The sequence below is a fragment of the Bombyx mori genome, chromosome 12 (assembly GCF_030269925.1).
Source record: "Bombyx mori chromosome 12, ASM3026992v2".
NCBI lineage: Eukaryota > Metazoa > Arthropoda > Insecta > Lepidoptera > Bombycidae > Bombyx > Bombyx mori.
This window is the reverse complement of record NC_085118.1, coordinates 4,973,857-4,997,598: the sequence shown is the minus strand read 5'-3', so window position 1 is coordinate 4,997,598 and position 23,742 is coordinate 4,973,857. Positions and strand designations below refer to the sequence as shown.

The following is a 23,742-nucleotide window of genomic DNA, read 5'->3' as shown; positions in this document are numbered from 1 at the left end:
AGTTTACCACATAGAGTATAACACTACACAGACGTAAGAGAGGTCACTGAAAAATGGTAGATTGATAGTTTTCCATCACTGATAAATAGACACTTTGGTGATTTGCTAAAATACAAGTAAAAAAACTTAAAGGAATTGATCTATCTCGCGATTATACTCTGAACTGGTCGTAACCAACTTAAGAGCAAAATCAACCGATCAAATAGTTATTGGAGCTTATCGGGCGAATCTATGTCGATTACCATTAGGAATAGATGGATCGTAAGCTTGTCCGTCTAGAGAAAGAATAAAAAAATAATAGTTCAAGATTTTATAAGCTTGACGCTGGCAATTAAGCGTCCTAAGAAGTCGATTGCCACACTGAAAAAAAAAGGATATAATCGGGCTGTAAATAAATTGGTGTAGAGTAAATTTTTGAACAGTTGGCATCACTGTCAAACACATAAAATTCAGTTATAGTATATTATCTATGCTATTTGTACGCAGTTACTAATTTATTAATCTGTGATTCAGTTGTGAAAGGATTGTGAGTAGGGAATGATGTATTTTTTTAGAATAAATTAAAATTTAAAATCTCCAATAAAGTGCTTAATATTTATCAAGAAATTAGAATAAGAGTGGTATGAGTCTCACAAATATTTTGTGATTATTTATTCATTTAGCACTAAAAGCGATTAAAGAAAAGTGAATAAATAATGACCCTAACAATGACCAAAAAAGTTAGTGAGTGCCAAACAGAAACAGTGCAATTTATGTCTATTGAAAAAGTAAGTTTAACTAAAATTGTCCTTAACATTTTGAAAAATATATTTATTTCAACTATATACCGTGTAATGACGGAATGATGGTTTTTTTTTTCATTTACAAATGTAACTGTTAATTGTGAAACAATTTTAGTAAAAAGGCTCGAATACTGAACAGTAATGTGCTACAACTACAATTAAAAAATACAATCCGTTTAATCTTGACTTCAAGGCACCAATCTATATAGATTTTATTCACGTAATCTCTTAGCATTTATGCTATAGAGCAATCTCAATAACTGTGACCAATTTAACAAAAATGAAAGATAATTTTAAATAAAATAAAATTTTAAAAAAGGTGTCCATTTCAAAATATTCAGTTTGATTTTTCTTCAAAGGTTGAAGATGATTGTTGTCCAGAGTTCTGTCAGAGGAATACACTGCTCCGACGAGGCAAAAAATTGGAAGACAACAATAACCTGACGAAAGAAGATGAAGAGTATATGAACTACAGAGAACTTCTAAAATATGAACAGGCACCTGTGTATTTACAGCATAATCCATTCATAAGGGATGGATACAGAAAAATGTTACCAACTAAACTTTGTTGGGAAAGGTTTGTACATACAATAATCACAGTAGACATTTAACAATAGTAAATCATGATTAAAATTTAATTACTTAACACTAAACTTTTATGTTTTTATATTTATGTTTAATAGTACAATATACAAATAATACTGCTGTAACTCCAAAAACTAAGCAAAAATTATATATATAAGTGTTCAGTAAAGGCAGCTTTATATTTGTCTAGGACTCGCACAACTTAAGAAAATACTTTAGGTTTCATATATTGAGAGGGCCATCAAACTTTTATACTCAGACCATTATACTCTTAACAAAAGTCTCTTTATATATGGGACACATTAGATGTGGAGTGAATTTTATGTGATGTAGATGTTTGCATCACAATGTATGATTGATTTTATTTTAGTATTTTCGTGTATTTGAGTTTCAAAGAGAAATTAATTTATTTAAGTTACGAAAACACAATAACAACAAGAGAAAGGGCACTACTTATTTATTTAAGTGTTTGCAACTTTGAATCAATTAAAAATTTCCCTTGATTCTATTACATAGTTACAGGTCTAAGGCTAATATTAGCTAAAATATTGGCAACAATTTCATGAAAGTATAATTTACAAACACTAGTTCTATTATTGTAGTACTTATAATTTTAGTAAACCATATATTCATCCCTCACCAACCTGTGTGATTTTAGTCTGTCTAAATTGCCCATGATTTTTTGATTGAGTCTCATAGTTCAACAGGGTGGAAATCTCACAACACTCACCTTACTTTAAACACCCTTGCCACCTGGCACGGTCGTATTGTTTTGTCTAGTTGTTTAAGAATTACCTTTTCAAGTAACTCAGAAAAATTATATAATGAAACAGTACTTGATTGAAATAATTATTAGCTATAAGTAACAGTGTGCATATTTGACCAGTGCAAATGTCTACTAAAACCACACAGTGAGATATATTATAATACATATTATGTTAATGATAAAATCATTATGGTTTTCCAAAACCCAGCTTGTGTTCCTAATACTAAAGAGCAATTCAAGGCATCGATCCCATCTGTGTCTAGTGACGGTAGTTCGAAAAATTCTTGACAGTGATGTGACAAATTTTTTTAAACAATAGTTAGATAAAATTAAAATTATATTATCGATCTAAAATTCGTTTCGTAAATTTCTCAATTTAGTTTAGTAAGTAATCATTATATGTACGAAGCTATATATCATATAGATATATATCCGCCCATCTTATAAGCCGACTAGCTGTACCCGTCCGCTTCGCTGGGCATTTAAATTTAACATTATTATTTCTCACCCCCACAAAGAATCTCATCATTAACGCCCCCACAACTGGTGTAGGAAGTCCAACACTCATATAAATATTAGCCTATCCATTAAGTACATGTATTTTCTACATGGATGCCAAGTTTCAAGTCAATCAGATGCATGGTTCAGTAGTTATAACGGAACATCCGTAAAAACCACTGTAGATTTATATGTAAGTATAGATATAGAAGAAGTAAAAAAGGAAATTAGTAATCAACATTTAATTTTGTTTACCACACGAGACCACTCATAAAAACACCGGGCGGCAAGCGAATTGTAGCAAATGCACCCTTCGCACACAAGAGGCATACGCAATGAAAATAGTGCCGACTTATTCTGTAACGGGCGGAAGTTAATTCCGATTTACAGTTTGAATTATGTCGAGTAAAAATAATAGGGCCAAATAATGCCTTTTTTCATTTATTTAATAACAATTAAGTGTTCTTTTTTAACGTATTCCTAGTTTATTAGACAAACGCAGACCAAAGAAATGTAATATGCCTATGTAAGTTTATAAAGGATCCGGAAAACCGCTCACTTGTTTACCATTCGATTTTTGTTTTAGCGTGTTCTGGTGGACAAACGAAACAATGAATATATGGACGCACATATTCGGTTTCTTTTTGTTATTCTTCCTGACGATTAACGATTTAGTTATCATAAACATACACGCCACGGTCACCGACAAGATTGTTGCCGGGGTATTGTTCTCGTGTTTCATGGTAAGTTAAAGAATAGTTTTATCCTACTAATATTATAAACGCGAAAGCTTGTAAGAATGTATGGATGTATGTTTGGTACTCTTTCACGCAAAAACTACTGAATGGATTTAGATGAAACTTTACAATAATATAGCGACACATCAGAATTAAACTACGGAGTTTCTCGCCGGATCTTCTCAGTGAGTCGCCTTTCCGATCCGGTGGTAGATCCTGCGAAGCACTGCTCTTGCTAGGGCCAGTGTTAGCAACACTCCCGGTTTGAGCTCCGTGAGCTCACCTACACGTTAAGGAGAAGCTGAAATAGCCTCTCAAGGCTATTAGCATAGGTAGAGAATAAAAAAAAAGGATAACATATAGGCTATAATTTATAAAGATATAGTGTGAATCACCAAAAAATAACGATAAGTGTCAAGTAAGTAGGAAAAAAATCTGCCATCTTATTTTCATAATCAATAATAAATTACAGTTCCCGAAGCGAAGCAAGGGCGCGTCGCTAGTTAATGAAAAAATTGTTTGTGTTTGTAAGAGTTTTTAGTACTATCTAAACAACGTAAAGTAACGTTAGCCATAAGTATTAATGTTATGAAAAACACTTCCGTCTAGTCTGAAAGTCAGCTTGGAAACGTGTTGATTTAAGAAAATGGTTTGCTATACGTGCCAGATTTATTTAGGCTCTCAGAGTAGTCTTATCATAAACCTAATAAACGTAGAAGATATAATGTTAAATTTCATTAATCTATAGCAAATATCGAGGAAGATTGACTTATTACATTATCATTTAATGGATTTAAATTTATGAAGCGGAATTGTCGACTAAATTTTGAATGAGGCATTATAGTGATTTTTGGATTACACATAAAATTTAAATTATGAATTAATGAATAATGATTTTGCGGTCATTCTAGATTCTTTAAATAAATATTATTTTGCACATAAAACATATATAATTAAAAAAACTTGATTGACGTAACTGATAGCTTTATCATAACTGCAGAAAATGCCTTATGATTACATATTATGTTCTTGTTATAATTTACCATGGTGTGCAATAAAGCTAATTCTAAATTATTCTTGATGTGTAACGAAATTATTAAACTATACTTTGTTGCTTAGTAAATTAATTAACTACGGATATGACTCGTGATAAGATATTTGATAATTTTACATTTATTTTTTTGCTTTAAAAGAGAAGGCCAATATCATTTGATATCACACAATTTCTTTGAGTGATACGAAATTAAGTGACTACTTTAAACAACCCTCAAGACAAGAGTCTAACAAAACACGTCCGTTGGTTATTTTTTTAAATGATATATATTTTTTTCTTACGTAAAATGCACAGATAATACAATTTAATAAAAACAAAATAGTTTGTATCACGGAGTCTTCATGTAGCTATTCGCACTTGTTACGTAAACCGCGATGCATACAGCCATGACATGACGTTTCTCGTTGCGAAATATAAGCACTACACCATTGGCGGCCGCCTCGAAAGTCCGCCTCTCGGATGTTCGACCTGCTTTCTGATCTCCTGTCAGTGAAAGTATTAAACTACAAAAAAAAATAATCTCAACAGCAACGCCAACAAAACTAACAGTGTTTGACTTTTGTAATTGTACTTAAGATCACTTTCTTCGGCTTTAGATTCGAGAGTTTTCTACAATGTTATTTAGAATGAAATGATAAAATATAATGTACGTCTTCCTAACTTGACGCCATTAGGAGCGATTCCGGTTCTGTGTTGTTTTATTAAATTTAATGACTATTCAATTTTGATTTGTATTCTCTATCGGATTTCGGGCGGTATTTGATAATAACGGGAATAGCCCGTTCTCAATAGGTATAGTATGTACATATATAGCATTCGCATAATTTCTCGACAACCATCTTTCATTGCTAACTTTAATTCGCATCGCAATTATGTTCTCTTACAAAGTTCATAATTCAACACCCACTTCCTCGAAATCATTTCGGTCGTCATTTGTTTTTAAGAATAATAATCGAATGTTTTCATTTTCGGTTTTAAAAAAAAAGGAATCTAACAAGCGTACACGAAAACATTTTTCCGAATGTACCAATAGTACTTAGTATATACGCGATCTGACCAGTACTCTTTAGAAGTCCTTAAATGAACTGATGTAGAAAATACAGCCATTCACGTCGTACAGCCTTGACTCGGATAGTATGAAGTTGTATGAGTGACTCTGCATAATTGTACATTTCTTTTAAAGTAAACATGAATTATGGAATCAATACGAGCACCTACATAAGCATTGTTTTTATAAATGCTTACGATGAAATCGAGTCATAAAGGCGGTCTTATGATATAAAAACAAATAGGTCACCCGCTACCAATCCTTATTACCTTGTTTGACTAATGACTACTATAATTACAAATTCTTCATTGAAATATGTTCGGCGTTGATCGTGCGATATTTTAATTGCACGTGAGTCGCCCATTGAACTCTTACCAACGAAATTACTTGTATTCGTGTCAAATATTCAACTAGGATTCCGTGTCGTTTTACGTAATAAATGTTGTGTAGTTTTTTTTTTAGTGGACATAAAGAAATCGTTTCAATAGGTTAGTAACGCTGACAGTTAGTTTGAAGTAATTATTTTGCACTTTCTTAACATTTTTCGCCGGCCTGTGTTGATTTTTACACTTTTCTCTTTTAGGGTATTTGTTTGATTTACTGTTTTCGCTCTACTCTATTCCATTTGCTGCTGTCTGAGTTAATATTATCGTAATATTATAAGATTGAAGAAATAGATCAATAGGAAGGTATGTAATTTTGTGGGTCAGAAAACATGGCTGGACTATCTTACGCGTTAGGCGCGGTAGATGTGGCTTAAAAGTCCACATCCCAGCGTCGAGTAATACAACTCAACAGAGGCAGGGCGGGCATTAGTGACGAGTTTCACGCGGTGTACATCTATCCCCGTCACGATCCCTACGCTACGTTGAACAGACGAATCTGATCTCCACTTCGATAAAGCGGCACGACACGAGAACCCTCTCATCGTGGCCGCCGGTAACTACATTCCCGATCCTGCGGAAAGAATGGAAAGCAGTCGACGTCGCCCAAAACACGTGATTTCGGATCCTCCCGATCCACTAACGGTGCTTTTAGGTACTTCAAGCACCGATCACCGTTCTCGTCGAACCCGTTGCTTGCGACGAAGGGCTCGACGAGTAAATTAACCCTCAGACACAGCCCACTGAGTTTCTCGCCGGATCTTCTCAGTGGGTCGCATTTCCGATCCGGTGGTAGATTCTGCGAAGCATGGCTCTGGCTAGGGTTCGTGTTAGCAACGTCGTCAGGTTTGAGCCCCGTGAGCTCACCTACTAGTTAAGGTTACGCTGGAATAGCCTCTCAAGGCTACCAGCTTAGGTAGGAAAAAAAATTCTGATCGATTAGCACGCGATCTGAAGCCTAGATAACACCGCCAACTTACATCCCCGGCATACCCCACTGGGCCAGAACCCCACGCGGGTCGATAAGTATAGTCACCTAGTTGACGTTAGTAAAACGTGGGTAGAGCAGCTTACACGTTGTCTTCTTCGATCTCTATAGCCTATTCCTAAACTGACAAACAGACAGGGCCCGAAGCAATTAGTGGACCAAAATTCGGGGAGGGTACGATCGAGGATACCGCGTGCTCCGCTGTGACACGATTGCAAGTCGCAAGTCGCACCCACACTGATTGCACTCCACTGTCTGCTCAGTTCTGCGCTATCAGCAAGGGAGACGTCGTTGGTAGCATTTCACTCTGTTCCTGAGGACTGGCCAATCAACAATCTCGACAGTTCACAAGCTGGTCGAATTATGAGCCAGCCGCTTGAATTATCCCTACAGTATTGACCACCAAGCATGATCGGATGGCCGCGTACGAATGAGCTTAGGACGAGGACACATAAGAAGACCCTTGACTCCTATGCTGATAGTCTTGAGAGGCTATATTAGCTTCGTCCTAACGTGTAGATGAGCTCACGGGGCTCAAATCGGTGTTGCTAACACTGGCCCTAGCAAGGGCAGTGCTTCGCAGAATCTACCACCGGATCGAAAACGCGACCCACTGAGAAGATCCGGCGACAAACTCAGTGGGCTGTGTCTGTGGGTTAATTCGCTCGTCGAGTCCTTCGTCGCAAGCGACGGTTTCGACGAGGACGGTGACCGGTGCTTGTGGTACCTAAAAGCACCGTTAAAGGCGTTCCAGTAAACCCAAATGGATTGTCAAAAAGAATTACGTTACAAGCGTTTTCTTACCATGTTTAAAGTGATGATAATGACGTAGGTGACGATTTAATTAAGGCCCATTATATCATTAAGCAAGGTCGATTCGCGGTAAGCTCCCATTTTCCAAGGCTCAGCTTAATTTGCTTACGTTAACTTCCTATAAATATCCGCAAACATGTGAACTATGGCAATGATAATTTTTTGCGTTGAAATTATAAAATAATCATTTGCTTGAGATAAGATTAGATTATAATATGATCTAACAACAATTACTTATTCATATAGAAATAATGAAATTGAATGCATAGTTTAAAATTACAACGTAGTTTAGATATCGTTAGACTCCTTTACTATAAATTTACCTTTTAATATTCTAATCAACACGTTCAAATTTAAAATTTACATAGCACTCGCTCTTCCACTCTTGCGCATCTTTAATTTGCTGGAAAATATTTCTCAAAGAAAAGAAAAGATCTCTTGGTTTTGCTGTTACCATTGTTGTTTTTTTAAACAAAAAAAAATCCCACTTCATGCGATCCCGAAGCAACTCTTGAATGTTATTTGTTGAAAACAATGATGATGAAACTACTACACCTCATCCTACCGTTTATGTTATGTGAGAAAATTATACATACGCACAACCAATAAAAAAATATCAGTTCAATTTTTTTTGCAAGTACTTGTAACGTGATTGGATTGTTGTGATCAAAGTACTTATTATGTATTAGCGACCCGCCCTCGCTTCCCTTCGGAAACATTAAATTTTATTATTGATAGTTGAGTCCCGCGATGTTACCCGCGGTTATTGTCTACCGCGGGTGACGCCGCGGGGCGAAGCTAGTCTAAAAAAATAGACTAAGTTACTCCTTATATCATCAGCTACCTATCAGTGAAAGTCTCGTCAAAATCGATCCAGCCGTTCCAGAGATTAACCGGAACAACAGACAGACAGACAAACACAGACAAAAATTGTAAAAAATGTTATATTGGTGTATGTACCATATATATATTCATATGCATGTAGTAAAAGCGGTTATTTCAATATTACAAACAGACACTCCAATTTTTTTTATATGTATAGATTATGATTTAAAGAGCTCGTAAGAGTGCGGGAGGTAATTTATAATTATTTGATAATATGATTTTTTTTACAGATATGCATGGCCCTATCGGCTCTGTACCACACGTTTTCCTGTCGGTCCGAGAACGATTACAACACGTTTTTGATGTACGACTTATTCGGGATCGCGCTTTCGTTGCTCGCCATATACACATCGGGCGTTTATTACGCTTTCTGGTGTCATTACGTAAGTAATTATAATCTATTGTCTGTATAGCAATCGTCTGTTGGATCGAGCTGATCGATTTTGTTACTGGTGGTAGGACAGGACCTCTTGTGAGTCCGCGCGGGTAGGTACCACCACCCTGCCTATTTCTGCCGTGAAGCAGTAATGCGTTTCGGTTTTGAAGGGTGGGGCAGCCGTTGTAACTATACTTGAGACCTTAGAACTTATATCTCAAGGTGGGTGGCGCATTTACGTTGTAGATGTCTATGGGCTCCAGTAACCACTTAACACTAGGTGGGCTGTGAGCTCGTCCACCCATCTAAGCAATAAAAAGAATAAAAAAAAGCTGAGAAGTATACGGATTTTATGCGGAAGCAATTACCGAAATTCCGCATTAAAGATATCTACTCATATATATTGAAGGATGCAACGCTATTTGGTTTAAGCGATATTTATCTTTGTAGTTAAAGGTCCATTTTATTTGGTATTTATTAAACAATTCGATGTTTTTAATTGAACTTCTATTATGTTTACTCCATTAAAATAGCTGAAGATGTTTTTTTTGTCACGATATTTTTCCCAAATTATAAACTTTAATTGGCTCTTCTGTAAAGTTGCAAAAATTTCGATTAAACCAAATAGTTTTTCACTCCTCGATATATAGCTATATACATAATATTATTATATACCAAAGCGTTCCCGTTCGTAAGACATATTTACTCACTACATCATCTGTACTCTTCTGGCAGTTGTAGAATTTTTACAGACTATTGTTTCCCGTATGAAAAGTATCCCCTTCACTGCAGATAAAGGTCAACATTTATAGATAACAAGAAAGTTTCCTGTTTTGAAAGTTTCTAAGTACCGTTGTAGTAGACGTCAAGGTATCAATAGATTAAGTTGCTCTTCAAGAAATTATGTATACACATATACAGGGTATTACAAAACTACCCGTAAATCCGAAAGGAGGTTAAATGGGGCCTTATAACGAGTCCATTCACATAATATTTAAGAACCGTAGTAACGCTGTATAACATACCCCTATCAAATAAAAAAAAATTATTGATGTGCAGACCCTTGTGGGGAGTAGCCATCACAGAACACAAGATATTTGACAGATGCCTGAATCACGCTTACGACATTTTCAAGAGAAGCTCGCATATATACAAGTTCGGTTCCCTCTGTATTTTGTACCGTATGTTCCATGGGGAGTGCTCTGAGGAATTGTTCGAGATGATACCAGCATCTCGTTTTTACCATCGCACCGCCCGCCACCGGAGTAGAGTTCATCCATACTACCTGGAGCCACTGCGGTCATCCACAGTGCGTTTCCAGAGATCTTTTTTGCCACGTACCATCCGGCTATGGAATGAGCTCCCCTCCACGGTGTTTCCCGAACGCTATGACATGTCCTTCTTCAAACGAGGCTTATGGAGAGTATTAAGCGGTAGGCAGCGGCTTGGCTCTGCCCCTGGCATTGCTGAAGTCCATGGGCGACGGTAACCACTCACCATCAGGTGGGCCGTATGCCCGTCTGCCTACAAAGGCAATAAAAAAAAAAAAAAAAAGTTCCGAGCAACAACATTCGGACCGTCGGTCTACCGAGCAATATCACCCGCTCGGTGGAAGATCTTCCTTTCGTTGTTCAGCATTCCCTAAACCCTATTACCATAAAATTAAAGAGTAAACTACGCAGAGTGTACTTATATTTCTACCTAATTCGCGGAACGACAAAAATTTTAAAAGACCTAATCTAACGAAATAACTTAAACGAACACTTGCTTTTTCATAATAAACGTCAAATTACGGAAACGGCTCAAAGTGTGCTCTCCGCCTTGCTCAAAACAACCTCACACGTCGGAATATTTTTTGAAGACAATACTTGAGTTTATTGACATCCTTGTATTGTGGGTAGCAAACATTTATGAATGAAAAATAGAAAAACTATTAAAATAAACAATTATTAGGTAAAATAGGTACGTAGGCCTTTCTGTTAAATAATCTGGTTCCCTGACATACAGCTTACTAGGGTTGAAAATTTTTATACGGGGTATTTTGTAACACCCTGTGTATAAACAAGACAGTTTTTACCTCGGCTTACCACCAATTTTCTTTCTTCTATCTATATAATGGAATCTATCAACGTAATTTTCAGCATATTGAAGATATCCAATTGTAAGTTTGCACACACATCAAGGTCCGATGACAATTGAATGATTTCGTAACTTCGCTCTTTTTTACCTATTTATTATACACAAGTTGCCCGCTCTGGCTCCGCTCGGCTCTTTAACAAAAATTTCAACGATATTTGACGTTGTTTTATTTTTTTTTTAAATAAATTAACACTTATTGCGGCATAACTATAATTGTTAGACATATGCTGTCGCGACACTTTTTGTAAATAATAATGTGTTGTACATAATCGTAGTACATTATTTTATTCTATCATCAATAGTTTTCGCAGGGCAAGCGACGCGATGTAAACAATATTTTAGATAAATTTTTTACACCTTGGGTTACATTATTGGAGTTTTAGTAAGGATCCCTACATTATAGTCTATGTTACTTGAGAATAGTGTAGCTTCCAAACAGAGAAATGATTTTTCAATTCGGTTCAGTAGTTTCGGAGCCTATTCAATACGAACAAACAAACAAATCATTCCTCTTTATAATATTAGAATAGATAAAAAGTAAGCAGTATAATTTCGGTCATTCGCATATATTGATAGTGCGTAATGTAATATTCTAAATAATTTTAAACAAAAATCTCGTTATCGTGTTGTAGAATTTCCAATGTTATGGGAAGGCTTGCCTATAATTATTATTAGAAATGAAATAAGATTTCATTTTACATTCACGTGTAACTACTGAATTCAAATAGGGCCGAGTCATTCATTGCTTGTTGTTTATTTGAAAGAGAAAGCAGTGTTTTTCACGCCTGTCTAATAACCATCTCGCATCTCAACAGTCGAGTACGGGTTTCATAAAAGACTTTCTCTAGCCTTGAGTGGTCGCAGTCTCTGTGAATGTTACACTGATTGCTTTAAAAACGTGTGGGTACTACGTTCGGGTGACGACAACGGTAAAATAGGAAGTCGGTCTAAGTGTTAGCCGTTTCTATCATTATAATGTGCAATTCACTGCTAACAACTTACGGTACTTGAATTATAGATTTTTTGCTTTACGTATTTAATATATCTATATATTAATACGTGAAGCAAAAACTTTGTATCCCTTTTTACGAAAATTGCGCGGACGGAGGAGTATGAAATTTCCCACGCTTAAAGAGAATATAGAGAAGGAGTGCAGAATATTAATATTTTTTTAAATTATGCAAAATAAATACATTAAATCCATAATAAAAACATTACATACACTACCATGGATTTGACACACACGCATGCAAACTATTTGTATTGTCAAACTTTTCTTATTGTTTAAAGTCTGCGGTCAAATTGAGAATAAATTAAATATTGTTTGTCTTTAATAATATTTGTCTAAAGTGTATTCTTGGCGAAATCCGTGATTATAGAAGTATTGACAATAGAATCATTATAATGTAAAAACTTGTAATTTTAATTAATTAAACTCTAATTTCGACTACCGGGGGACCACTAGAGTTACAATAAATACTCGAAAGGTAGATCTTAACGTTATATGAGAACATCTTAAAAAATCGCAAACATTTAATAGTTCTAGCGGTGTTATTTTTTTTTCATTCTACAAACCTTATACCTACAGGATGTTAGTGACATTAAAAAAAACATCGAAATCAGTCCCGAACTATCACAATTGATGCTTTGGTAAAATATTCTTGTAAATTGCGCATTGAATTCCTAACGAAACACTTTTTTGTAATTTTGTACGTTTAAGGAAACATAAAATTCGATCTTAAAATAATAAAATATCCCAAGATCACATATTTACGTTTACGCTTGTACAAACAAATTGATTTCATAATCAATTGCCGTGATACAACAATAGAATTTTGTGTCGTAAAATTCTTAAATAGTGAATACGAGGAGATGTATATAGTAGTAACATTTGTTTGAACAACTGTTCGTGCTTACTTTAATATATCAATTTTTCTAAATGTTTTAGTGGAATAGAAACTGTTTTTTATTTCTCTCATAAAACGAGCATTAATATCCCTGTCGTGAAGCAGCAATGCGTTTCGGTTTGAAGGGCGGGGCAGCCTTTGTACTGTTAAAATTGAGACCTTAGAAGTCCTATCACAAAGTGAGTGGCGGTATTTACGTTGTAGATGTGTATGAGCTTCGGTAACCACTTAGCACCAGGTGGGCCGTGAGCTCGTCGACCCATCTTAGCAATAAAAAATAAGCTGCATTCGATATGGGGCAAAAATTAAATTTTCAGGTTTTCTTCTTTTTTTTTTCCTACCTATGTTGATAGCCTTGAGAGGTTATTTCAGCTTCACCCTAACGTTTGTAGGTGAGCTCACGGGGCTCAACCGGAGAATTGCTAACACTGACCCTAGCAAGAGCAGTGCTTTGCAGAATCTACCACCGGATCGGAAACGCGACCCACTGAGAAGATCCAGCGAGAAACTCAGTGGGGTTTCTTCTCTAGTAAAATGATTTGTGATAATGTGAAGTGAATTATTATGATCAAAATTTGACAGCGTGCATTAACATTGTAAATGTTAATAAAATACGGTAACATTGTTTTAATCATAGCTGTTGTTGTTATTGTTAGTCAAAGATCCGTCATTCAGTGTACTCTAAATAAAATTGTAGCGGTAGTTATCATGCAATTGAAGAAATGCTATAAAATATTGTATCACACACATTCTGGTCCATGGTTTGCAAGCGTATTAAACTCTTCCTTCATAAGGTTATACCTTATAAATCTTGTGTACACCCCATTCTGACCTATGCGGGAATGGTGTTTGCTTACATGAACCTATCCACAGAATGCAATCCCGCTTAGCCTAGATCTTTCCTTTGTCGTTTAGGTACTTACGTATTAACGCCACCGCAGCAAAAATTCTATTAAAAAGTCGATAAAAAGCAATCTTTATGTTTTTATATAGAAGCCTATCTTTTGGTTTTCTGATTGTTTGCTGATTTTTGAGCTTAAGTTTGAATCCGCCTTATCTCCGGCGTTGCGGGAAGAGCAGCCCTTCCGCCCTTGCGTGCCGAAGCACGGACACTCGTGCTCCGCTCCGCAGCTTCAGCTTGTTGGTCGTCTACAGCGACCAGCCTCAGCCGCTCCGCCTCGCACTGTTTCCGTGCTCTGTCACAGCGGGCGAGGACTGCTCTCCCTCCGCGCCTCCGGTTTTTATGTACACTTGAGGGAGTTCGTATAGAGTCCCTTCTTTATTTCGCCGTAAAGTCGTGTTTTATGTAATTAACACCAAAGTTAAAACAATATAAATTTTATTGATGTAACGGCATAAACAATTCTAGGTTATTATATTACATTAGTTATTAAACACATTATAAATTATTTTTACGTTTTAAATTTTCGGCGGTAAAAAGGTCCCGTGTCACAGACTATATTATTTTTCCCACATCTCGTGCGTTCCGGCTTACGCATCATAAAAAGGTGCGTACTTAAACGCCACACACTCTAGGGGTAGGGCATACAAGACCAGGTGGAAAGTGGGGTTGAGGATGAGATTATGCACTAGAGTTGTGTGTAAATATAATTTCGATGCTAATATAAAAATGAACTTGTTTAAATAATTCGTTATCGGATAATACGCTATTCGAATTCAACGTAGTGTCCAAGTCACAGAAGGCATGTTACTATAATGTTTTGTAACTGCACAACGATGTCTTAGGTCAATGTCACGATCAATTGACAAACGGGTAACGTAGTGATGTGCCGATGCGTGTGGAATGTCAAATCGAGGATTGCATGGCATTAGAATTTTAGGAGGGTACATACTACGGATCCGTACTTCGATGCCAATAGCTAAAACACGAAATATAAATTCTAGTAAACTGTTAGCGAACACGTGTTTTTTTGTTTTTTTTTCAAGTAATGTATTTATATATGTATTATATGTATTTTTTCTATTATATAATAATGTATGGTCAATAGTACACAGCTACATACTTGCTGTATTTTTATATTTTGTAGAATTTCTCTAAATTAAACGGTTGTCTGGAAGAGATCGCTTTTAGCAATAAGACCACCTATTGTACAAATCTATCTGCTTTTTGACTGTTTTTGAATGTGAATTGTATTTTGGTGTGCAATAAAGTGTATTCTCTCTCTCTTTCTCTCTCTCTCTCTCTCTCTCTCTCTCTCTCTCTCTCTCTCTCTCTCTCTCTATCTCTAATACAAGCCAATAACATTGAGATAATAGAGATGGTGGCATCAATGCAATATTTATCGGTGGCTACTTCACTTGGGCCATCCGTTTTTTCCCCTATCTATGCCTGTAATCTCTAATACTTATTACTAATACTAAGTACCTCTAATATTTAGTATTAATACTAAGTACCTAATACTACCTTTACCGAACGTGTAGGCGAGCTAGGCTCAGTCTGTCGAGTTTGCTAACACTAGCCCTGGTAAGGGCAGTGCTTCGCTCATGTCTGCTGATCAACATTGAAACAAATCAAATCATTAAGTCGGTTCACACCCAAATAATTCAATGAAACGTCACATTCACGCATTCTTACGAGTTTCGAAATTGTTTGTGCAGAATACACGCTGACCTTCTGCGCTCACCGTGGTCGACCCTAATGCTCCACAAGTCTTATTACAATTCAAATAAAATATTCTAACTTCATGTTGTTTTTAAAGCTTACGTCCGAGAAAACGATTACATTTAAAGCCCCCGCGCTGGGACAATTTGGGGGACAGTAAAATTGATGTAACAAAAAAAAGCATTATACATACTTTCATGAAAATTTAAAATATTATAGAATAGAGTTGAGTTATAAGACACTGTTTTAATACAATGCATGACTAATAAAAAAAACGTTCGAATTATAAATTTAACGTCATTTATTTTAACTATGTTAATTTAATACATTAAATTAATTCTGTTAGCGCTAAGTTGAATATCTCAGTGAAATTAATATTCATACCCGAAAATAGATGGTAACACTCGTAGAGCTTAAATGCATTCATTTGCTTCTTCTGTATCCGTCGATCTATGTAACGAATTATAAAATGATAATTTTCATCAACTTCAAGAAGTTCGATTTACTTGAAAATTCACGTCACACTTGAAATCACACTTTTTTTTGTTTTTTTTTATTCCTTGGATGCGTTACTTTGCTTCTTAATATTTTATTTATTTATTCGTAGTTATTTGTATACAAGAACTCCACACTTTAACTTTGATTTTGCAGTGCGTACTTTATTTAGTTCCAAGCCAGAGATACTTTTTAAATTAACATAATTGCTTTATTTAATATTTAACGGAGCGAATACATATTCGCTTCGGAACATTATAAAATAGAGAAAAAATCAAAAGATTCGTGGCCTATTAGTTATGCTCGTATATAATCAGTGACGTGTCCACATTGCGGTCCAAATCCGGATTTTTTTTTCTTTATTGCATGATTGAGTGGATGAGATCATGGCACACCTGGTGTTAAGTGGTGACTGGAGCGGATAGACATCTACAAAGTAAATGCGCCACCTTGAGATATAAGTTCTAAGGTCTCAGTATAGTTAAAACGGCTGCCCCACCCTTCAAACCGAAACGGATTACTACTTCACGGCAGAAATAGGCGGGGTGGTGCTACCTACCCTTGCAGACTCACAAGAGGTCCTACCACCAGTAAAACGTCTCAAAGATCGATTTAAATACAATAAATTTACAATAAATTCACTTTGGCTTAATGCAGGACGTCAGGATAAAAATATGATTATTTTTATTTTCTTTACAACAGTGTTTTTTTTTTCAAACTATATTTAATTATTTTTAATGCGCTATGTGTGTGCATCCTTGGATTATGTGGTTACAGAAACCCATTGACATACATTTATGTATGTCATAATGCGATTACATTATAGCGTAAAATCTTAATTATTTTTTGAATTACTCATAATCACTACATAGTATAAAACAAAGTTGCTTTCTCTGTCCCTATATCCTTATATATGCTTAAATCTTTAAAACTACGCAACGGATTTTGATGCGGTTTTTTTTAATAGATAGAGTGATTGAAGAGGAAGGTTTATATGTATAATAACATCCATTAAATAGTGGAGAAATCAATAATAAATTACAGTTTCCGAAGCGAAGCGAGAGCGGGTCGCTAGTATCATATAAAACACATCAGACTAATAAAGGTTACAGATACAAAGAGATAATTGTTATTCTTTTCTTTTCTTACAGGAACTAAGAGCGTTCTACATGACTTCAGTAACATTGATCTTCATTATAGCGATGGCCCTTCAAATGCCACGTTTCAATGTTCCTTATTTAGTCAAAATGTGCGTTTTCATCGGGTGGGCGGCGTACGGAGTCCTACCGACCCTCCATTGGACCTACGCAATGGGAGGCTTCGACAACCCTATGGTTCAGGTCAGTAGCAGCAACCGTACCTAATTAGTTAGTACGGTCATAGGCAGCGCTGATTGAGAAGGCGGCACGACATGAGAACCCTCTTGTCGTGGCCGCTGGAAACTACATACCCGATCCTGTAGACCGATTGGTAAACAGTCGACGTCGCCCAAAACACGTCATTACGGATCCTCCCGATCCATTAACGGTGCTTTTAGGCAATAAATTAAGTAAAAATAAAAATAAAAAAAATACCTACGTTGAAACGTTGAAAAAAAGATAATGAAGATTTGTAAAAATAGGAGGCGCTTTATGGGTTTCGCACAAAGTCATTGCCGGGGGATCGGCGCGGCGCTAAGATGAGCGTACGACTCACGTGTCGTCATCGTCGCTGATTTTTAATGTTAAGCCACGTACAGAAATCGCGAGACGTGCGTCGGGAATGGTTTCGTCACGCATGCATCAACCTTAAGCTTACAACGGTACATTCAAGCGTGCGTTCCGAACGATACATGCTCTGATGAATGCTCACTGTGAGCACACACGCCCACACAGCCCGAGGATGCGTAGTGCTTTAAGGGCACAGCCAAGTCTGGTGGTAGGACCTCTTGTGAGTCCGCACGAGTAGGTACCACCACCCTGCCTATTTCTGCCGTCAAGCAGTAATGCGTTTCGGCTTGAAGGGTGGGGCAGCCGTTGTAACTAAACTTGAGACCTTAGAACTTATATCTCAAGGTGGGTGGCGCATTTACGTTGTAGATGTCTATGGGCTCCAGTAACCACTTAACACCAGGTGGGCTGTGAGCTCGTCCACCCATCTCAGCGATAAAAAAAAAGTCCCTATCTATTGCCGAGAGCACTCACTCTTGAAAAAGGACATGTCATAGTGATCTGGAAACACCGCGGAGGGGAGTTCATTCCAGGGCTAGATGCTAATGGAAACGCGTTGTTGATGAACGCGGCAGTTCCAGATAGTACGGATGAACTCTACGGGCAACTCCTCGAGAATCCATTGCGTTCATGTAATTAGGAACATGGATAATAGCTGTCCTACTTTGAAGAGTAGAATACACTAGGCCTCGGATAGAAAGAGGCAGTTGGTACCTAGGCGTGCTGATTCATAATATGTCCTAATTTCATTCTATTTTTAATATATTTCATTATTTTAAAGCTTTGAAATCTGATTGATTTATCCGAATTGTCAGATTTCAAAGAATTCTAGAACATAGGGCTGTGCTTTATTCGTATTTGAAAATAAAAAATAAAAGTGTAGTGCACCTTGGATTAAGTCTCAAAATGTGGAGTTCAGTATTTCCTATGATAATCGACCGGTACGTAGGTACGTGCCTTCAGTTTTTCAAAATTGAATAATACAGGGGCTACAGTGTTTTTTTTTAACTTTTTTTTGGACATTGTAGGCTTCGAGAAAGCTAGTGCAAAAACTGGACCAAGGTGGTCACGACCCTCAGTAATGAGGAAGCGACAAAGAAGAAGAAGAAGAAGGCTTGTAGGTAGACGAGCTTACGGCCACCTGATGGTGAGTGGTTACCGTCGCCCATGGACTTCAACAATGCCAGGGGCAGAGCCAAGCCGCAAGAAAAAATCTGATTAAAAACATTTTTTTGTATCGTATGGCGTTGCGCATTTTCGATGAGCAAGGTCGCGTAAATTATTAAAATAAATGCAAATTTTTTAGGAAATAATGATACTCACTACGTGACCTAGAGTCATGAATGTTATATGAGTCGTCTATTATCAAAGGTGGCAATCTGTGCATTTGGACAAAAAAATTTTATTGATATGTCAATACAGATTGATTTGAATATAATCGTCTCCTTCAAAGAATACGGTTCAAAACCTGCATTAAATAAAGGTTAATACTTCACCTGTTATTTATCTAAGATGTCGTTCCGAAGAGTTTTGTGACTGCCAATGGAATACAAAGTCAATAATTCGTTTTTCTGATTTACCAATCATTGTCCAAAAGTCAGATTGCCGGCTTTGATAATAGTCGACTCATATATAAACTCGGAACCGGTCGTCTTTGTGAATAATCCACGTGCGTTCCATCATTTTATACTTATTGTTTTTTTACTGACAACGTAAAAAAGTACCATAAACATGAACTTCCACCTTTTTTAAAGCTGGCTAAGCTAGACGAAACCTACGGAATGACTTTTTATTCTTTTTACTGTAGATCAGTTTAGTATATATTATAAAACGTAAATAACTTGATGTAAACATTGTTATTTTCAGATGTTCTTCCCCCGTGTGATAGGAATGTACATTATCAGTGGGACCGCTTTCGCAATTTACGCCTTCAAGGTTTGTCTGATAAACATTTTGAATACAATTAACTTTACGTAGATACATATACACTTAAATACTACTATTACAAAACAGAGCAAATGTTCTCGTAATAAAATTGTACAGTTATAATATATATATTTTTTTGTATTCGACTTCCTCATGTGACAACCCTGCCAACTGCCTTAGTTGGCAGGGTTGACATATTAAAAAAAAAGACGAAATTTTGTATTTTTTTGTTTTTAATTCATTTATATTTTACAGATTCCAGAGCGCTGGTTTCCTGGCAAGGTGGATTACATAGGTCACTCGCATCAGTGGTGGCACGTGCTAGTGCTGGGCGCTCTGTATTACTGGCACAACTCCGGCATGATGTACGTCCAATACAGAATGAACCACGGCTGTGCTAACACAATGAGAATATTTTAAATTAGCTAAGATAATGTTAGTAAATAAAAATATCTGTATTAAGCTAGCTACCTGAAGTGCTCTTAAAATTATGTATTTTCAATGTCTCAAGAATCAACGGGTTTTGTTGATTCGAAAAAAAAATACAAGGTAATTTGTAATGTAATTAAAACTACTTTACGTTTTAACCTCACGCTCATTGTTTCCATTTCGAACACTTTATAGCTAACCTGGTCACGGACGACTCAAATATATTATACAATAAGATTTAGAAACGACTAAGGAGTTATTTTATTTGTCTACATTTGAATAACATGAAAACTACCGTCAAATAAATAAAAAATGTATAATATTGTTACCCAATATTAAGTCTATTAAAGTAGTTTTAATTATATTATGTACAAACTTTCCAAAACCGAAGAAACTGCTGAAATATAATAGTTAAATGTATTTTCGTAAGGCAGCTAATATTTTAACATGTGGATGTCTCAAACAATTCACCAAATAAAATTTATTTATTATACTTAAATGTACATGTGGTCCTAACGGAAAAGTACTTAAATAGAAATGAATTTGCCTCAATATAATTATTATGATAATTATTATTGAATGTTACCGTATAGAAGTTTTTTCTTAGACTAAATTTTGCTCAAGAAATGATACTTTTATAACAAAAAAAGATCATTGAACTATGACTGTGATTATGTGTTTCTCGTCTCAATTTCTGTTTGTTTTTTTTGTTTTGTTTTTTGTTAATTTATTTATGATGCTGTTCAAATATGAAATTTATGAATGTTTTGAATTTTATACGTTTATACACTTGGTGGGGTATGGTGATAATAAAGAAGTACGAAATTAAGACACAATTTTTCATTTATTTTTCTTACCGACACCTTAGAATACCTCGTGGATTAAAGGAGAAGGCGCAAACCCTTCATGCACCAATTTTTACAAGGGAAGACGAACCTAACACTTGCTCACAAATGTCTTCCTCGAGGAAGGGCAGTTTAAAGGATGTGTTAAACAAATATAATGAAACTTCGAACTCGTGTTCTAAGCTGAGTTGCAACTGATTATCAGGTAGCCCAAGAGCTAATTCGCCTATCTAGCACATGTAAAGAATAAAGGAATTCTAAGTCGAATAATAATAACTAATTTTAATTAAAAAAAAACGAATAAAAATTAATAATGTAACACAAAAAACTCGTATTATCTATTAAAATATGATACATTAATAAATTTCAGTATTTCTACGAAGAGATTAGAAACTATGATAAAATGTAGATTTATTAGTGGGCAACGCTTATAGTTAAACTTTTTATGAATTATAATAATTAGTTAGTAGGTCAAGGTTCGTTTCGCATCGGTTTCGATTTAATTACCTATTAGTATTTTTTTTGTGATACTACCATCTATGGGCGAATAGAAGATCATACGAAGTTTTTATCATGACGAAAATGGCGTTCTTCTCCCTACTAGATGTCAGTACTGAACTTAATATCAACTATTGCAAACAGATGGCGTTGCCCGTTCAAAACAGTTTTTTGTTGATAATGTTTTATTGCAATGCAAGATGATTTGTAGAGCTTTTACGATTATTCTCTATCATGTACACAATCATTCGTGTATCTTAAATACCAAAAGACCTTGAGACTGGTGACTGAACGCATTTGTGTTTAATCATTCTGTGGTATTTTAATAACAATTTTCAAATATTCATTATCATGTCGAATTAGTAGTTACCCTAAGTATTCCTAATTTTTATTCTATGCCATCAGCCCACCAACGTCCACGGCTGGACATAAACTTCCCCCAAGCCTCGCCACAAAGACCGGTCCTATACTGCCTGCGTCCAGCGGATCCCCGCGAATCTCAATAGATCGGCGGTCCATCTTGTGGGAGGTATACCCACGCTACGTCTTCCGGTACGCGGTCGCCACTCAATAACTTCTCGGTCCCAGCGGCCATCCGTTCTACGAGCAATGTGCCCTGCCCAAAATGAAGTGAGAACAAATTGGCGGAACTTTAAATTCAAACACCTTTGTTGTTCTCTAGCTGAGAATAGAATTTAAAATTTTTTATTCTCTTCATTCCAGAAAGGTTTTGTACATAAGAGCAAAGTTAATACTAATATTAATACTTGCGATACCTATTAGATTTTTCTTAAAAAGAATTATTTGACAGATCTAATATAACAGACAGCATAACGACGGGTGAAAGGCTAACCTATTTGGTTTGAGCGACATTTTTGCAACTTTACAGAAAGGTCAATTAAAAGTTTAATATGTGGAAAAAAATCATAACAAAAAACTTCTTCAGCTATTTGAATGGTGTACCTCAAATTAATTTAAGTTCAATTAAAAACATCGAACTGTTGATGCTAATACCAAATAAAACGTACCTATAATTATAAAGAAAAATATCGCTCAGGTACCTATTAAGCGAAATGTCGCTTAAACCACATAGCCTTTCCCCACGTTATAATGTTGAATATTTGTGCTATTAATGTACTATTAATGTATTATTTAATATTTCTTAAGCTACGTACAAATAAGTATACTAAATTTCGAGTTAAACCGATGTTTTGAAGGGGGTCAAAATCATGTTCAAAGATTCCGTTACAAACATACATAAGTCTGAAGCTAATAAAAGCGTATTAAAAATGAAAATGTATTTTTGGCATTTTTAACAGCATCATAATTGAAAGTTAGTAATTACTATTTTGATGGAAACTTTTTGCATAGGTACAGAATCTTGTAGCTGTAATTTAGTAATGTTTTTTTTCCTTACTCGTAAACAATTTTTAAAAAGCTGTGAATAATACGCACGCTAAGTTCTTTATAATATTTAGCCAACACCAATACAAATTAAATCATAAAAAATATTCCAACTTACACACGCCCAAATTTGAAGTAAAACTCAATCAAAACTGTAATTTCACATATCAGCGCGTATTTGTATCCTTTTAGTTGCACAAATGAATTCTGTCAGCGCCTATCCGTTCGCACGACGACAACCCGAGGCGCCGGCAATTGAAAATAAAAGATAAACGACCAATATTTTCCCTGCACCGATGATTGGGGCCTCGTGTTGGCTCAACCTGCCGGAAAATAATGTAATTGGACTTTTCAGGTACATATATACTTACAGCAAACAATCTGTTTCTCTTGTTTAATTTTCAGTTGCTTTTTTCCGTAAATGATTTGCTTAAAAACGCCTAAAGGTTATTTTTTTAATATTTTCTCATAAACTCTTTTCTCTCATAAACTCTCATTAGGCAGCGGCTTGGCTCTGCCCCTGGCATTGCTGAAGTCCATGGGCGATGGTAACCACTCACCATCAGGTGGCCCGTATGCTAGTCTGCCTACAAGGGCAATAAAAAAAAGAACTCTTTGTAAAACATGGATAATGTAGCAAAATTTATTACAAAATTGTATACTATTATTTTTTTAGACTAATAGTTAAGTTTGAAGTTAGCAATCGTTAGGCTGCTAAGTAGGTACTTTATAATATGATGACATGAAAAAAATATCAAAGAATGACGTGAAAAGAAAAACAGGGGTAACAAATTACTCAAGTTAGTGAACAATGCTAATCGTAGTGCACGCGTTTGCTTGCCACGTGCCGTG

The 23,742-nt window shown here is 35.8% G+C and overlaps 1 protein-coding gene and 3 long non-coding RNA genes across 4 annotated transcripts; 1 reads left to right on the top strand and 3 right to left on the bottom strand.

The window, feature by feature from the left end:
• The first annotated feature begins 408 nt into the window (after positions 1-408).
• On the top strand, positions 409-20,979 carry LOC101738133 (progestin and adipoQ receptor family member 3). Its single transcript, XM_004929400.5, has 7 exons — positions 409-767; positions 1,142-1,359; positions 3,218-3,374; positions 8,770-8,922; positions 17,231-17,419; positions 19,655-19,723; positions 19,970-20,979. The coding sequence occupies exons 1-7, from the start codon at positions 696-698 to the stop codon at positions 20,132-20,134; spliced, it is 1,023 nt and encodes a 340-aa protein (XP_004929457.2). The 5' UTR covers positions 409-695; the 3' UTR covers positions 20,135-20,979.
• Positions 790-3,202, bottom strand: LOC134199820 (uncharacterized). The gene is made up of 2 exons (XR_009974459.1): positions 2,098-3,202; positions 790-1,222 (listed from the first exon to the last, which is right to left on the bottom strand). It is a non-coding gene; the product is annotated as an uncharacterized LOC134199820 (long non-coding RNA).
• On the bottom strand, positions 4,541-7,965 carry LOC134199821 (uncharacterized). Its single transcript, XR_009974460.1, has 2 exons — positions 7,646-7,965; positions 4,541-4,905 (listed from the first exon to the last, which is right to left on the bottom strand). It is a non-coding gene; the product is annotated as an uncharacterized LOC134199821 (long non-coding RNA).
• Positions 19,930-23,209, bottom strand: LOC134199819 (uncharacterized). Its single transcript, XR_009974458.1, has 2 exons — positions 23,009-23,209; positions 19,930-20,111 (listed from the first exon to the last, which is right to left on the bottom strand). It is a non-coding gene; the product is annotated as an uncharacterized LOC134199819 (long non-coding RNA).
• Between the last annotated feature and the right edge of the window lie 533 nt (positions 23,210-23,742).